General features: G+C 32.4%; 1 protein-coding gene across 1 annotated transcript in view; it reads left to right on the top strand.

Moving 5' to 3' along the window:
- Xpr1 (xenotropic and polytropic retrovirus receptor 1) overlaps positions 1-18278 on the top strand; it is a 203103-nt gene that overhangs the window by 143044 nt on the left and 41781 nt on the right. Inside the window, exons 5-9 of the mRNA XM_047521453.1 lie at positions 1034-1183; positions 1453-1536; positions 5626-5707; positions 17414-17604; positions 17816-17995. Of these exons, the coding sequence (XP_047377409.1) occupies positions 1034-1183; positions 1453-1536; positions 5626-5707; positions 17414-17604; positions 17816-17995 (687 nt within the window). The remainder of the gene's footprint in view (positions 1-1033; positions 1184-1452; positions 1537-5625; positions 5708-17413; positions 17605-17815; positions 17996-18278) is intronic.

Raw genomic sequence — 18278 nt, 5'->3', positions numbered from 1 at the left:
TTGAGAATAAGGAAAAAGGGGAAATTAAAAACTATGTCTAAGTTATAATGTGTGTACCCTAAGGAGAGTTTAATATCAAACAGTAAAGTATAAGAAAAAAATTTCTTTTTTCTAGTTCAAGGGATTGAACCCAGGACCTCACACATACTAGACAAACACTTTACTACTGAGCTACACCCCCAGCCTGAGTTGGGGTAGGGGATCTAAAAAATAAGAAAACAGAGCTTATTTTGGAGCATATACTCATTCTTTTTTAATTAATGGACCATGTGGTAATCAAATTTGGGATATGTTTAGCCTATAGATCTAGACTTGGAAGTCCATGGTTTCTAGCTTTTTCAAATGACTGGCAAACAACAACAGAATTTGAGAATGTGGAAAAGTAGAGTGTTTGTACTATTTTGATAGTGTAGAAATTGAGGAAAAGACAGGGCTCCTACCCTTATCAACTGAATTCACTTCTTCCTCCCTACTGACTTTTCTGTGCACTCCTACCCTCAAACTGAAATGATGGAAAGAAAAGGAGAGATGAACAAACTAAATGAGCATCTCTTGCACGAGCTTACATGGTTGCCTGGTAGAAGAGAAAATGCACTTCTACACCAGTCCTCCAAAAAGTAAAGTACAAATAAATGTGTTCTGAGCATGATAAATAAAAAAATTTTCTGAAAATATTTTTGACCAAAGCAGCAAAATAATATAAATAAGCTATTTGAGAAAAGTTTTACATAGAAAATATGAAAGTAAAAACTGTTTTCAGTTTAGGTCTTTCATTAATTTACTTAGAAGGGAAATAATAGAGTTGGTAGTTCAGTGTCTTTTCGTGTTACTAATAACATACTACTTGAAATGAATAAGTGAAATAAGACAGAAGAATCTTACCCTTTTAGTACTGAGTGCTTTTGTGAAAACATTACCATCTCCCTGGGTACTCAGTCTTTATCCAGTCAGCTCTGTTAGTGTTTGTGATTATTATTTTTCATCTTCTTTGATGGTGAGAAATTATAGTTGAATTTATAATTTTTTTCTGTAGAATTTGAATTTTACAGGGTTTAGAAAAATCCTTAAAAAGCATGACAAGATCCTGGAAACTTCTCGTGGAGCAGATTGGCGAGTGGCTCATGTAGAAGTGGCTCCATTTTATACATGCAAAAAAATCAACCAGCTCATCTCTGAAACTGAGGTACAATAATCCTACCTTTTAAAACACATTTTTCAATAACATTCATGTCTTATTTGAAAGAAAGAATTCTACATTCCTATTCTCCTTTTGTAAATTGCTTCTAGCTTTGAATATGTATAATGTGATTTTTTTTTTGCTTTTGCTTTATGTTAGTGTACATTAACCCCAAGAGGTATCAGAATATATTTTATAAAAATAGTACAGAATTATTTATGCATCACCTAAGTTTAGAATAACTTGTGTTGAAATTTAATAATTTGTCTTTTTAGGCTGTAGTGACCAATGAACTTGAAGATGGTGACAGACAAAAGGCTATGAAGCGTTTACGTGTCCCCCCTTTGGGAGCTGCTCAGGTTAGTATTTGCTTCTGCCTATTTAATAATCAGCACAATCTGATTGTTAGCTGGCATCAATAGCTTAAATTTTTTTGAGCCAAAATTTATAATTTATAAATAGTTGTTATTATTGTTCTAGTATTTTAAAAACTAGATGCCAATTTTCATTTCATGACAAATTTAAGTTCCTTCCCACTTTTATCCTGTACTCCCTATCTTGTTTACTCTTATTGACATGTGAACTTCTTGGTCTCATTATAATATTTTATGAGTTTTTTTGATGGTATGGAAGGTTTAGATCATGAAACAAATCTGCATCATAAACAAGTCTCAATAAATTTAAAAGAATTAAATAATACAAAGTATCTTCTGTGATCACAGTGGATTGAACTAATAATAGGAAAAACTTCCAAAACCTAATAAAAGGCATCTATAAAAAACCTACAGTTAATATCAAACGTAATGGTACAACACTGAGATTTTTCTCCCCAAGAATGGAAATTTAAAAATATTTTCACTCTTACTACTTTTATCCAACATTATACTGATTTTATAACAAGTGTGGTATGGCATGAAAAAGAAATAAAAGGCATTCAGATTAGATAAGAAGAAGTGAAACTGGTGCATTTTTTTAAATTTTGTTTTGTTGCCAGTGTCTTAATTATCCATGTAGAAAATCCAGTAAATCTGTACTGCTAGAATCAATAAATGAGTTTAGCAGGATTACAAAATACAGGGTCAATTCACAAAAAACAGTTGTACATCTGTATATTAAGAAGAACAATTACAAATGGAAAACATTGCAAATAATTTTATTTATAGTATCATCAAAATAGGAAATGTTTTGGAAGAATTTTGACAAAAGATGTGAAGACCTTTACGTTGAAAACTATAAAACATTGTTGATCTAAATGAGAGACATATCATGTTCATGTAGATTTAATGGGTAAACCCAGTATTTTTAAGATGTCATTTCCAAAATTGGTTTATAGATAACAGAAAATCCAACTAAAAAAAGTTTAGTGGGCATTTTTTGTGTGCCGATAAAAATTGGCAAGCTAGTTTTAAAATACGTATGGAGATACAAGGGACCTAGACTAGCCAAGACAACTTTGAAATAACTAAGTTAGAAGATTAACACTACCTTGTATTGAAGCTTATTATTAAAACTACAATAGTCAAGAGTGTGGACAAAGCATGGTGGTGCATACCTGTAATCCCATTAGCTCTAGAGGCTGAGGCAAAAGGACTGCAAGTTGTGAGTTCAAAGCCAGCCTCAGCAACTTAGTGAGGCCCTAAATGACTTAATGAGACCCTGTCTCAAAATAAAAAATAAAAATGGGCTAGGGAGGTGGCTTAGTGGTTAAGCACCACTGGGTTCAATCCCTGATATCAAAAAAAGAAAAAAGAGTGTGATATTAACATCAAGGTAGGCAAATACTTAAATGGAACAGAATAGAGAGTTCAAAAATAGTGACATAGATATATATGGACAACTGATTTCCAATACAGATACAAAGAAGCAGGTCAGTGGAGAAAGAACAGTATTTTGAACAACTGGTGCTAGAACAACTGGATTCCATATGCCAAAAAAATTGAACTTTTATCCTTATTTTACATCATGTGTTTCTATATGTACCATAGCCCTAAATGAAACCTGAAACTGCAAATTCTAGAAGGATATGCAAGATAAAATTCTTCAAAGATTACTTAGGAAGCACACCAAAGGCACTTCATTAAAGTTAAAAACTACTTTTAAAAAGACACTGTTAAGAGAATGCAAAGAAAATCACTGAACTCTGAGAAAATATTTATAAAACATTCTGATAAAAGTCTCATATCCAAAATATAAAAAGAACTCCAATACTCAATAATGAAAAACATCCCTACTTAAAAATGGGCAAAGACCTGAACAGATACTTCATGAAAAATGTTCAGGTAGAAAATTAGCACATCACAAGATGCTTAGTAACATTAGGCAATAGAAAAGCACAAATTAAAACCACAGTGACAACATACTGTTAGAATGACTGAAATTAAAAGATTAATCATATTAAATGTTACAGGAACAGGAACTCTCTTATATCATATTCCTGGTAGAATGTAAAATGTTACAACTACATTGGAAAACTGTTTGGCACTTTCCTAAAAAGTTAGACAGACATCTACCATATGATCTAGCCATTATACTCTTAGGCACTTACTTAAGACAAATGCGAGCATATGTGTATTAAAGACTTTTATAGAAATGTTCATAGCAACTTTATTCATAATAGCCCCAAACTGTAAATAACCTTAATATCCATAAGAGGTGAATGGATAAACAATTTGTGATATATCCATACAACAGAATACTACTCAGCTATAAAAAGGAATAACTTATTGATACATGCAACAACATGAATGGATTTCAAAATAATTATGCTAAGTGAAGGAAGGCAGACTAAAAAAAGAGTACTAATTGCATGATTCCATTTACTGAGACTGAAACAGGCAAACCAATAATAATAGAAAATACATCAGTGGTTGAGTGCAGATGGGTTGGGCTGAGAGGAAAAGATTACAAAAGGGCTGGAGGAAACTTGGGAGTCATTATTATGGTCATTGTCTTGATTGTGGTGATGGTTTCATCGGTGTATATATATTAAAGCTTATCAAATTGCATATTTTAAATTGTCTGTGTAATTTATTGTATGTCAGTTGATTCAATAAACAGTATAAAAAACCCAAGAAGGTGTATCATAGGTATATGACTTGAAAATAAAAGATAAAGAGAAAAATCTTAAAAGCATCCGGAAAGAAAAAACACAAATGGTATAATTTAAATATATGCAGTTTGTTGTATGTCATTTATATTTGGATAAACATAAAGCTGTCAAAATGAGGGGGAAAAATTTAAAATGAAGGGTTTTGGCTAGGGTTGTAGCTCAGTGTTAGAGTGCTTACCTAGCATGTGTGAGGCACTGGTTTGATTCTCCGCCCCACATAAAAATAAATAAATGAAATAAAGATATTGTGTTCATCTATAACTAAAAATGATTTTATAAGATAAAAAGAGAAAGGTGTTTAGGAATATATTTAGAGGAGGTGAAGCTGAAGAATATATGGATGTATTTCTTTCCTATGAAGGAGGAACGTTTTTTGATCAAGGGGGATAGTAACTTCAAAGTTGATGGAAATATCTTCTAAAGATGAACAGTAGGCATTATATAGGTTTATTTTATTTGTTATTTCTAACAATTAATTACATTAGATACATTAAATGTATAAGTTCAATTGTCTTTGAAACTAAAAATAACTTTTTTTTAAACTTGTGATCATCTTCCTTTTGGATGCTTTCATTGTAAAACTATTAATTCAGATATCTGTTACTGAGAAAACATCAGAGTTTCAATGGTTTTTGTGGAGGACAGGGGTTAAAGTTTTTAGAAACTGTTTAAAATATATGAAGTATAATATCACCTCTGAAAAGTCCATAAGATTTGTACTTTCTGTTCTTTATTTTAGAAAATAGTAGTTTTCAAAGTGACTATATAACTATAAAATATTACTGCACACTCTGGGTATTCTGATATACCAGTTTGTTAAAAATCTCTAGAGTGTCTTGAAAATTTTACTTCAGATATCCTAATAGTACTATCAGAAAATTCGTGAAATAAGTGTTCTTAGTTTTACCAAAGTCTGTTCTTAGTTTTACCAAAGTCTCTAATCATTCATAGTACCAAATATGTAAGCTCTGAGTAATAATGACTTAGAAAATTTTAGAGGTATATTAAACATTGTAAAAATGAAATTACATTTAGATCTCATTAAAAGACTGCAGTGTTTATGTAATTTGATGCCTGAGATTACAATCTTGTTTATTTCATGACTCAGATTTCTGTAAAATAATTCAACTAACTCTAGTTATTATAGAATATAATTATATATTATATAATTATATAGAATAATGAGAGATGAATGAGTCTTTGGTTCAGATTTATAAAAATTCAGATCATCGCTATTTTTGTGATAAAATTTTGATGCTTATACTGTTGACTTACAGCATATACTAAATGTATTTTGACATTTTTTCTTATACTCACACTTCTGTTTTTCTGCTCACAGCCTGCACCAGCATGGACTACTTTTAGAGTTGGCCTATTTTGTGGAATATTCATTGTGCTGAATATTACCCTTGTGCTTGCAGGCAAGTAGTTTGAATTTTGAATTAATTCATTCTTATTAGTATTGCTGTGTCAAATTTTGCTCCTCTGTAAAAAGTCAAGTGTGTATCTGCCAGTGCTACTGAAAGAAACTTGTCAGGGATGCTTTTTTTCTTATAAACTTAAGGGCAAGTAATCTTGATGTACCACAGGAGTCATAGAATTAGGTTTATGATAATTGTGAATTATTAATAAAGGAGTAAATTCTGCTCAGAAGTCTACAAAGAAGTATGATTTAAAAGTAGATATTACTATAAAAATATTCATGATATTCCACTTTGAATTTTTAGTAATCATAATGATACCGAACAAAGAAGGTTAATGTACTGTCACACTATTTTTGATTGCAGGGACTACATATATTTCATTTTTGTATTTCAAGTTCCTAGCACTATAACTGAGCATATATCAGATGTTTTAGAAATAATTTGCAGAGTACATTATTCCTCATAAACATTCTTCTTAAGACTATCTGTTGTACATATGAAGTTATAAGCCAAGTTCTAATACTTTTAGTGAAGATTATGAACTTTACCTATTAATAGTGTTTTCATCTGTATTAGAGTCCTCTGACCAGTTACTAAAAATTAACTTTAATAAATATTGTACATCCTAAGCTTATGACAATATCAATATAACTTATAATCATATTATAATCTAGTTCTGTTTCTTTAGGGTAAATGCAGTCTACATATTTACAATACACAGAAATTGCATAAAAACCTAAATCTAGATTGTCTAGCTTGCTGTTGTGGAAAGAACAAAAGGTCTGCCTGAGTTTTGGTCCCAGCTCCACTGTTTGTTATTAATTGTTTTGGTTTTAAAGACATTCGTTAACTTTTCTAAAACAGTTTCCTCATTTGTTAAATAAACTTAATACATTAAATTTACAGGGTTGTTTTAGAATTTATTCATTCAGCAAGTAAATTTTGTGTCTAGTGATTATGCTTGATATCTGTGAGTCTTAAGATAGAAAAGAAAATCAGTTTCCTTATGAACTTTATAATGTCGGGGAGATTAAGGTATGTATTAGAACAATAATAATAGACTATGAGATAGAAGGTATTAAATATTATAGCAGTTAAAAGAAAAACTGATTACTTTTTTAAATAACTCATTATGTGGTGCTGAGGATCAAACAAAGTGCCTCACACGTGCTAGGCAAACCCTCTACCACTGAGCCACAACCCCAGCCCAACAACTGATTACTTTTAAATGAAAACATTAGGGAAGGTTTTATGGGAGGAAAGGGCATTTATGATAGACATTAAAAGGAATAAAAGGCATTACAAGAGAAGGAAAGAAATGAGCATAGAGTTGGTCCTGGGTAAGGAAGGGACATAGGAGGAGCAAATGGTTTATCAAAAAAAAAAAAAAAAAAGATGACAAATGCACCTAGGGTACAGCAGGGAATATTAGTTGAGAAGGGTGAAAATCTAGCTTTGAAACCAGCTTATAGGGATCAGATAAGAAGTGTTAATAAAACATGCTTTTAGTTGTGAAGCAGAAATCAATAAAAGGTATATATGGTATTTGTGGTGGAGGTTGTTCTTTCTGTAGGGAAACACCATTACTATTTGTGGGTGGAATTGTTTTTTAATTCCAAGATGCTGTGATGGTATTATCATCATTGTTAAGTAAGACATAAGAAAAAATAAACTTTTCATTTTTAAAAAGAAGGGTTTTTCTTTTTAATTCAGAACAATCTGAGGCTTAGTTTTGCATAGTAAATACAGAATATTTTGTGATACAATTTGGTGTGCTTTTTAAATGTATGTGACTTATGCATTCAGTGTTGTACATTATGTTCTCTCATCTTAGAACCTGTCTTTGTTTGATCTTTGGTTGTTTTGTTGGGAGGAGGGTAAATATTGTTAAAGCCAACTGTCAATTCTTATTTGTCTCCCAACGGGTACTCAGAAGATAAGTGTTGAGAGTCAGAAAGAAACACAGTAGTAATAATGCATGTATAAGCATGATTCTTTTTTTGAGCACTAGTATCAAAAAAAATGATGTGTATAATTGCTGTGGTTTCTCAAGGGTAAATGACCTGGTGTTTAATAATTTGTCTGAAAAATCACATATTAATTTTTAAAAACTTGTCTTACAGGTTCCTAGTAACCTTTACTTAATTTCATGTAATAATATTATGCCATATTTCACTTATTTGACCATTTACAGTAGATATAAGGGTGTGAAGTAGGCATTTGTATACTACTGGTAATAATATTAATTGTGATCTCTTTAAAGGGTAATTTGGTGATCTATGTAAAAATTTAATACAGTTAAGTAATTTTATTTCTAAATATTTAACCTAAAAACATACTTGTACATGGATGCAAAAAATGTATCCAAGGAGGGTATTCATTGCTATTTTGATTATAGTAGCAAAATCCTAGAAACCACTTACATATCCTTCAGTCACGAACTGTTTAAAAGAACTATATCGTCCCTATACAATGAAATACAGTGGAGATACTAAAATAAATGAGACAGTGGTAGAAGTGAAAAAGGGCACAGCACTTTGGAGAACTCTTTTGCACTGCTTACCAAAACTGAACATATATTAACCCGTGATCCAGCTCTAATAATAGAAATGCCTAAGTATATCCACCAAAGGACATATATGAGAACATTAATAGCAGTACTGTTTATAATTATCCCCAAACTGGAATCAAGCCAAATTTCATCAGCTGTAGAATGGCTGATTATAGTACATCTGTGCCCAGTGGAATAGTATATAGTGATGAGAATAATTAAATTTAACTACATATAAGAGCATGGATGAATCTCACAGATGTTGAGCAAAAGAAGCCAGACACAGCTGGGCATAGTGGTATACACCTGTATTTCGACTTGGGAGACTGAGGCAGGAAGATCACAAATTTGAGACCAACCTGGGCAACTTAGTAAGACTCTGTCTCAAAATTTAAAAAAAAAGTGTTGGGCATATAATTCAGTGGTAGAGTACTTACTTGCTTAGCATATGTAAGGCCCTGGGTTCGATTTCCAATACAACCCCCCCAAAAATAATAATAATAAGTAGAAGAAGAAGAAGAAGCCAGAATTTACAGAAAGTATCTATGATATTATTCCATTTACATAGAGTTCAAGAAACAGGCAAAATATTAAAATGTTAGAAAAGATAGTGTTTACCCTTGAGATGGTTAGCACCATTAAAGAGGATATACAGTGGGCCCTGGGATGCTACAGTGTACTGTGCTGTTTCTTGTTCTGAGTCCTAATTTACTTTCTCATTTTTCATCACACTGTGTACTTACAATTTATCCATTTTTCTATATGCATGTAACACTTAAAACTTTACACTAGAAAGGAATTGATGTACTTAATGTGGGAAAATGTTCATTCTGGAATATAAGTGAGAAAAGCAAGTTTTAGAACTATACATGTAGCATGCTTCCCATTGCAACTGGTGAATTGGTTTTAAAGTTATTCAGTGAGTATTTCTCTGTACATTAACAATTTCTTGGAAGATAATAAACAGAATTGTTAACCTGGTATCCTCCAGGAAAGGGGACTTGGAACCTAGAGTAAGAAGAGGTTTCTTATCTCCTTTCTAATGATTTGAGGAGCTTTTTCTCAAATACATATATGTTTCTTGTTAAAAAGTTTTGTAGTGTTCTTTTAAATAAAACTGATTTGGCAAGTTGGTACAGTAGAGAGAGGACTAGTTTTTAAAGTTTTAGGCAAGTTCTGTTTTATGTTGCTTTTCTGTTAAACACAAACTGCTTTCTGTACAGTGTTAAACCCATTGTTAAATGTGGCAGGCTCTGAAGCCATATTGCCAGGATTAAATCCTTGTGACCCTGGGCAAGGAACCTAATTTAACTAAGCCTCAGTTTCTTCATGTATCTCCTGAGGAAAATCAATTTATAGTGTTGCTGTGAGAAGTAATGAAATTATTCATGTACAATACTGAGCACATTGCTTAGCCCAGAAATGATGATGAATGCTAGATTTTTTTAATTAAAAATTCATAAAGTTATGGAGAGTTTGGAATAGAACAATAAACATCTTTTATTTTGTGGATCAATGGATCACAGAGATGATATCCTTATTCTTAAAAGAAATGATGCTAATTCATTCTGTTTCTTAATATCTTGGAATTTCCCAGATTATCTTGTCTAGCAAGAATTGTGCTTTAATCTCCAGTATCTCTACAAAAGGTTGCTTCAGAAAGAAGTTTCATTGCATTACTAATTAGTAGTCTTAGATTTTACATTTTGTGCAATTTGAAGTTTCTGGTCTTTGATGAATAACTTGACTCTAAATAATTAAGATTGTGGTATGTTTTTTGAAACTAAATCAGTTCATATACAAGATACAGCCTTTTATTTTCATTCAGAAGACTTTATCTTTAAAATTTATTATTTTACAAATGTCCTTGGTATTTTGTTGCTGTTTGTTTTGTTTTGCTAACTTTTCTTACTAATTATGAAATTCAAGGATATCATTTTATTCAAGACCATAGTTACTAAGTCTTAGAAATTTTCCAATTCTTATGTTATCAAATAGAACTTAAGTTTTATAAATATGTATTTAGATTTTATAAGTATGTATTATATTTTCCTTTTCATGGAAACTTTCTTCATGTGTAGAGCAGAACACTCTTAACTGTCAGAGCTATAAATGCTTGAACCCTAAGCAGGCTATTTAGCTTTTATCTATGACCACAGATGTGAATTAAACAGAATTAGAAAATTTTTAAAATATTTTTTAGATGTTGGTAGACCTTTATTTTATTCAATTATTTATATGTTGTGCTGAGAATCAAACCCAGTGCCTCACACATGTTCGGCAAGTGCTCTGCTACTGAGCCACAACCCGGCCCCCAAAATTTTGAATTATAATCTCTCACTACCAGTAGTTCAAAGTATGTGCCTAATATAGGAGTTAGTAATGTCATCTTCACATGTATCTTTTATTTTTCCCTCTGCAATTATTATTTATTGAGATGAAATTAATATAATAAAAATTATTTCAAAATGAACAGTTTAGTAGCATTTAGTACATTCACATTGTTTTGCAGTCTAACTGAACATTTTTATTGCCCCAGAAAGAAACCTCACTCTTGAATTTCTCTCTTCACAGCTACTAACAACTACCAATCTGCTTTCTGTCTCTACATGTTTAACTATTCTGAATATTTCATATAACCAGAATCATATAATATGTGGTATTTTTGTATGACTTATTTCACTAAATATGTTTTCAGGGTCTTTCTGTGTTGTAGCATGTATTCCTTTCTTGGCTGAATAAAATTCCATTTAATGTATATAACACAATTTGTTTATCCATTCATCCATTAACAGATATTTGGGTCATTTCTACATTTTGGCTATTGTGAATGGTGCTACTACCAACATGCATCTGCATGCATCTGAGTACATGTTTCACATTCTGAGGAACCACCAAACTGTTTTATGTAGAAGCTACACCATTTCCATTTCCACTATCAATTTATGAAGGTTCTGTTTTCTGTATATTATCATCAAAACTTATATATCCATGTCTTTTTTTTTTGTTCCTTTTAGATATACATGACAGTAGAGTGTATTTTAACATATTATACATACATGGTGTGTAACTTATTCTAATTAGGATTCCATTCTTGTGGTTGTACATGTTATGGAGTTACACTGGTCTAGTATTCATGTATGAACATAGGAAAGCAATGTTCAATTCATTCTACTGTCTTTCCTATTCCCAACCCCAGCCCTTCTCTTCATTCCCCTTTGTCTAATCCAATTAACTTGTATTTTTCCCTTCCCCTGCTTATTGTGTGTTAGCATCTGCATGTCAGAGAGAACATTTGGCCTTTGTTTTTTGGGGACTGGCTTATTTCACTTAGCCTGATAGTGTCCAGATCCATCCATTTACTGACAAATGCCATAATTCCATTCTTCTTTGACTGAGTAATATTCCATTGTGTATATGTACACATTTTCTTTATCCATTCATCTATTGAAGGGCACCTAGGCTGGTTCCATAGCTTGGCTATTGTGAATTGAGCTGCTATAAACATTGTAGTATGCTGATTTTAAGTCCTTTGGATATGTGCCGAGTAGTGGGATAATTGGGTCAATTGGTGGTTCCATTCCAAGTTTTCTTAGGAATCTCCTTACTACTTTTCATAGTGGTTGCACCAATTTGCAATCCCACCAGCAATGCATGAGTGAACCTTTTTGCCCACATCCTCACCAACATTTATTGTTACTTGTATTCTTGATAATTGCGGTCCTGACTGGAGTGAGATGAAATCTCAGTGTAGTTTTAATTTACATTTCTCTAATTGCTGGAGATGTTGAATATTTTTTCATATGTTTCATATGATCAGTTGTTGACTGATTATATTTATTCTGTGAAGTGTCTGTTCAGTTCCTTTGCCTGCTTATTGATTGGATTATTTGTTTTTTTGGTATTATGTTTTTTGAGTTCTTTATGTATCCTGGAGATTAATGCTTTATCTGAAGTGTAGGTGGCAAAGATTTTCTCCCATTCTGTAGGCTCTCTCTTCATGTTATTGTTTCCTTTGCTTTGTGATTGTTTCCTTTGTTTTAGTTTGATACCATCCCATTTATTGATTCTTGATTTTACTTCTTGTGCATCAGGAGTTTGTTGAGGAATTCGGTTCCTAAGCCGATGTGATGGAGAGTTGGGCCTACACTTTCTTCTAGTAGGCACAGGGTCTCCAGTCTAATGCCTAGGTCCTTGATCCACTTTGAGTTGAGTTTTGTGCAGGGTGAGAGATAGGGGTTAAATTACATTCTGCTACATATGGATTTCCAGTTTTCCCAGCACCATTTGTTGAAGAGACTTTTTCTCTAATGTATGTCTATGGCACCTTTGTCTAGTATAAGATAACTGTACTTATGTGGGTTTGTCTCTGTTCTTCTATTCTGTTCCATTGGTCTTTGTGTCTGTTTTGGTGCCAACACCATGCTGTTTTTGTTAGTGTAGCTTTGTAGTATAATTTAAAGTCTGGTATTGTGATGCCTCCTGTTCACTTTTCTCACTAAGGATTGCTTTGGCTATTTTGGGCCTCTTGTTTCTGGATTGAATTTCATGACTGCTTTTTCTATGAAGAATATCATTGGAATTTTAATAGGAATTGCAATGAATCTGTATAGCACTTTTGGTCATATGGCCATTTTGACAATATTCATTCTGCCTATCCCAGAACATGGGAGATCTTCCCATATTCAAAGGTCTTTTTCACATTCTTCCTTTAGTGTTTTATAGTTTTCATTGTAGAGGTCTTATACCTCTTTTGTTAGATTGATTTCTAAGTAGTATTTTTTTTTTTGAAGCTAACGTGAATGGGAATGTCCCTTTCAGTTGATTCATCACTGATATATAGGAATGAAATTGATTATGGGTGTTAATTTTATATCCTACTACTTTGCCAGATTCATTTATGAGTTCTAGAAGTTTTCTGGTGGAGTGTTTTGGATCTTCCAAATATAGAATCGTGTTGTCAGCAAATAGGATTGGTTTGAGTTCTTCTTTTCCTGTTCATGTGCCTTTAATTTCTTTTTTCTGTCTAATTGCTCTGACTAGAGTTTTAAGGACTGTGTTGAATAGAAGTATTAAATTAGACATCCTTGCCTTGTTTCAGTTTTTAGAGGGAATGCTTTCAATTTTTCTCCAATTAGAATGATATTGGCCTTGGGTTTAACATAGGTAGCTTTTGCAATGTTGAGCTATGTTCCTACTATCCCTAGTTTTTCTAGTGTTTTGAACATGAATGGATGCCATATTTTGTCAAAATTTTTTCTTTGTCTGTGGAGATGATCATGTGGTTCTTGTCTTTAAGCGTATTGATGTGATTAATTATGTTTATTGATTTTTGCATGTTGAACCAACCTTGCATCTCTGGAATGAACCCCAATTGATCATTCAATTGATCAACCCCAATTGAATGAACTACCTTTTTAATATGTTTTTGTGTGCGATTTGACAGTATATTATGAAGAATTTTTTCATCTCTTTTCATGAGGAATATTGATCTGAAGTTTTTTTTCCTTGATGTGTCTTTGTCTGGTTTTGGTATCAAGATGGTACTAGCTTCATAGAATGAATTTGGAAGGGTTCCCTCCTTTTCTATTTCATGCTGTAATTTGAGGAGGATTGGTTTTAGTTCTTCTTTGAAGGTCTGGTAGAACTTGGGTGGGAATCCTTCTGGTCCTGGACTTTTCTTTCTTTGTAGGATTTTGATGATATCTTCAATTTCATTGTTTGAGATTTATTTGTTTAATTTTCTCTGTCCTCTTGATTAAATTTGGGTAGGTCACATATCTCTGGAAATTTGTCAGTGTCTTCAACAATTTTCTATTTTACTAGAGTATAAATTTTATAGCTAGTTCCTGATTATCATCTGTATTTCAGTACTGTCATGATATTTCCTTTTTGGTCACAAATTTTAGTAATTTGAATTTTCTCTTTTTGTCAGCTTGTCTAAGGGTTTATCAATTTTATTTATTTTTTCAAATAAAAAATTTTGGGGTTCATCAATTTTTGAATTTTTTTGTTTGTTCAATTTCATTGAATTTTGGCTTTGATTTTAGTTATTTTGTCTTCTACTTTTGGTATTGATTTGTTCTTTTTCTAGGACTTTGAGATATAATGTTAGGTTGTTTATTTGGTGACTTTCTATTCTTTTAACAAATGAGCTCAATGTAATGAACTTTTCTTAGCACTGCCTTCATAGTGTCCCAGAGATTTTGATATGTTGTGTCACTGTTCTTATTTTAAGTATTTTTTATTTCATCCCTGATTTCTTTTGCTATCCATTGGTCTTTCAATAGCATGTTATTTAGTGTCCAGGTATTATGGTAGCTTCTATTTTTTGTTATTCATTTCTAATTTCATCCCATTATGAGCTGATAAGAATGCAAGGTATTATCTCTAGTTTTTTGTATTTGCTAAGAGTTGCTTTGTGGCCTAAGATATGGTCTCTTTTAGAGAAGGATCCATGTCCTGCTGAGAATAAAGTATATTCATTCATTGGTGGATGAAATATTATATATATGTCTGTTGAGTCAAAATTATTAATTATATTTTTTTAGTTCTGGAGGTTCTTTATTTAGTTTTTATGTGGAACATCTATCCACTGATGAGAGATGTATAAAATCACCCAGTATTATTGTGTGGTGGTTTATTTGATTCTTGAAATTGAGAGGGTTTGTTTGATGTATGTAGATGCTCCATTGTTGGGGCATAAATATTTATGTTAATGGCTTATTGATGTATAATTCCCTTAAGCAGTATGAAATGTCCTTCTTTGTCCCTTCTGATTAACTTTGACTTGAAATCCACTTTATCTGATATGAGGTTAGAAATCCCTGCTTGTTTATGAGATCCATGTGGATGATATGTTTTTTTCCCATCCTTTTACCTTCAGTCTGTGGATGTCTTTGCCTATGAGATGAGTCTTTTAGTGATAGCATTTTGTTGGGTCTTTTTTTTTTTTTTTTTTAATCTAATCTACCAATCTATGTGTTTTGAGTTATGAGTTTAGGTCATTTATATTCAATGTTAGTATTGAGAAATGATTTTTATTCCCTGTCATTTTTACTTATTTTTGACTTTTAATTTGAATTAGTTTCTCCTTTCAGTGACTATTCTTCTAGTATAGTTCCTCCCTTGGCTGGTTTTCACTTTTACTTTTCATTTCTTCTTCATGAAATATTTTATTGAGTATGTTTTGTAGTGCAAGCTTTCTAGTTGTGAATTCTTTTAACTTTTGTTTATCATGGAAGGTTTTTATTTCATGGTCAATTCTGAAGAGTAATTTTTCTGGGTATGGTATTCTTGACTGGAAACCATTTTCTTTCAGAGCTTGGTGTATATTATTCCAACACCTCCTTGCTTTGACTGTCCTGGTTGAGAAATCAGCTATGATCTGGATTGGTTTCCCCCTAAATGTAAATGTTCCCTGTCATTTTTCTCTGGCAATCTTAAAAATTTTATGTATGCTAGGCATTTTCTTAATAATGTGTCTTGGTGTACTTTTATATATTTGGGGTCCTGTAAGCCTCCTGTATTTGATTTTCTATTTCATTCTTTAGGTATGAGAAATTTTTTGATATTATTTCATTGAAAAGATTTTTCATTCCTTTGGTTTGTAACTCCAAGCCTTTATCTATCCCGATAAATCTTAAATTTGGTCTTTTCATGATATCCCATATTTCTTGGAAGTTCTGTTCATGGTTTCTTTTCTCTGTAGTTAACTTTATTTTCAAGATTATATATTGTATCTTCATTTCCCAGAACTCTTTCTTCCAGGTGATCTAGTTTGTTGGTGATGCTTTCCATTGAATTTTGAATTTGGTTTATTGATCTCTTCATTTTGAGGATTTCTGCTTGATTTTTTTCAGAATCTCTATCTCTCTACTAAAGTGATCTTTCATTTCCTATATTTTTCCTCTGATTTCACTCCTTACTGACCTTGCAGATTAGTTTAACTATGTACATTCTAAACTCCTGAAATTTCTTCTACTGTGGAATTTTATTACTGAAGTATCTTGGTTTGTTTGGGGTGATTTGTTCCCTTGCTTTTTCATGTTGTTTGTGTGTCTACCCATCTAACAGTGTGGATCCGAGGCAGTTGAGTTCTACCCTGTGAACTTACAGTGTCCCTTAAGGTTTCTAGTACTTCACTATTTAGAGGGAGACAACAACAATGCAAACAATATACAGCATTAAACCAAATATTTCCTACTATGACATCTATAGTGTTAATTGTCACAATAAACAAATCATATGATCAGTTATTTCTATAATTAAAACAGTAAGTTTGCAAAAGGGTTTACAGTTTTGAATGGTGGACAGGAAGAGAACAGAAATGATATAGGATGTGATGATTATGAGGGAGGAGGAGATGATAGAACAATAGAGATTGATTGTTAGCAGAAGAAAAGAGAGAAAGAGAATCAAAAGAAACAAGAGAAAAAATATATAAAGTAAAATATAAATGTTAACTATTGACATTTAAATTTTTGCATTGATTTCATGTGTTCTATTTCTTTTGTATAGCAGCTCTGTGAGGTAGATATTACTCTGTCTAGTTTGTGGAGAAAACAAAGCCACAGAGGAAAAAGTAAAAGAAAAGGCACAGGGTAGGGGGCGCGGGGGGGGGGGGGGCTTCTCATAAAAATCCAAGGAAGACCAGTAGAGGAAAGGGACCAGGGGTGGGAGGTGAGCAAGGAAAGAAGAAGTGCTGGGGAGTGATACTGGCCAAATTATATTGTTACATTGTGTGCATGTATGAATATGTAACAAGAAGCCCTATCATTATGTACAACTATAGTGCACCAATAAAAGAAAGAAAACAAAGCCAAAGAGGTTGTAGCATACCAAAAATCCCCAGCTGACAGAGCTGATCTTAGATTCTCAGTCATTTCACCATGTCTGACTATAAGAAACCAGTGGAATAATGGGATATCATGCTAAAAGCCAAGTTTTAGAAAAATTATTGTAATAACATTCTGCAGAGTAAAATGAAGGGAAAGAATCTGGTGGCAAGTTTTATCGGCTCTTGAAATAACATAGGTATGGGTTTTATTTATGAAAAATTCCTATGCTGAGTTTTTGAAGATGAAGAAAAAGGATAATTAAAGGAGACATTTTGGATCTTATAACTAACCAATATATTAATATTCTTTCAGCTGTTTTTAAACTTGAAACAGATCGAAGTATATGGCCCTTGGTAAGAATCTATCGGGGTGGCTTTCTTCTGATTGAATTCCTTTTTCTACTGGGCATCAACACGTATGGTTGGAGACAGGCTGGAGTAAATCATGTGCTCATCTTTGAACTTAATCCAAGAAGCAATTTGTCTCATCAGCATCTCTTTGAGGTAATCAAAGCAAGACATTAGTCCCATGTATGTAGTTTGTTTTATCTGTATAGCTAGTTTATTTGGGTATTGAAATCTGTCTTCTACTTAAAGGACATTATTGGCTAAATTACTAATTATTTTTCTTACTTTTGTTTGTTAAAGATATTTCTGAGTAATGGTAAAAATAAAAATAATTTTCTCTCTTTTTGTCTTTCCTGTCCTTTACCAGATTGCTGGATTCCTGGGGATATTGTGGTGCCTGAGCCTTCTGGCATGCTTCTTTGCTCCAATTAGTGTCATCCCCACATATGTGTATCCACTTGCCCTTTATGGATTTATGGTTTTCTTTCTTATCAACCCCACTAAAACTTTCTATTATAAGTCCCGGTTTTGGCTGCTTAAACTGCTGGTAAGTCTAGAAACTTGGTAGTATTTTTAGAATAATATATTAGTTATTGACTTCTTTAAGATAAAACCAAAACTGTGGGGTTGTACAACTCCAGAGGCACTGTTCACATTATGTCTATGCGAGTGGCACCCCAACTTGAGAAGCAAAGAATGTATGTGGCAGAGACCCCTGAAAGTTGTGCAGTATGTGGCTCTGGGAAAAGGACTCACGCATTTTTTCCTCCTCCTAAAATGAAGTAGAAAGTGGTTTCAGATATTGAAATGATTTTGCAAATCATAGTAAT

The sequence above is a fragment of the Sciurus carolinensis genome, chromosome 12 (assembly GCF_902686445.1).
Source record: "Sciurus carolinensis chromosome 12, mSciCar1.2, whole genome shotgun sequence".
NCBI classification, from domain to species: domain Eukaryota; kingdom Metazoa; phylum Chordata; class Mammalia; order Rodentia; family Sciuridae; genus Sciurus; species Sciurus carolinensis.
The sequence above is the reverse complement of the archived record's forward strand: the minus strand, read 5'-3'. Positions and strand labels throughout refer to the sequence as shown.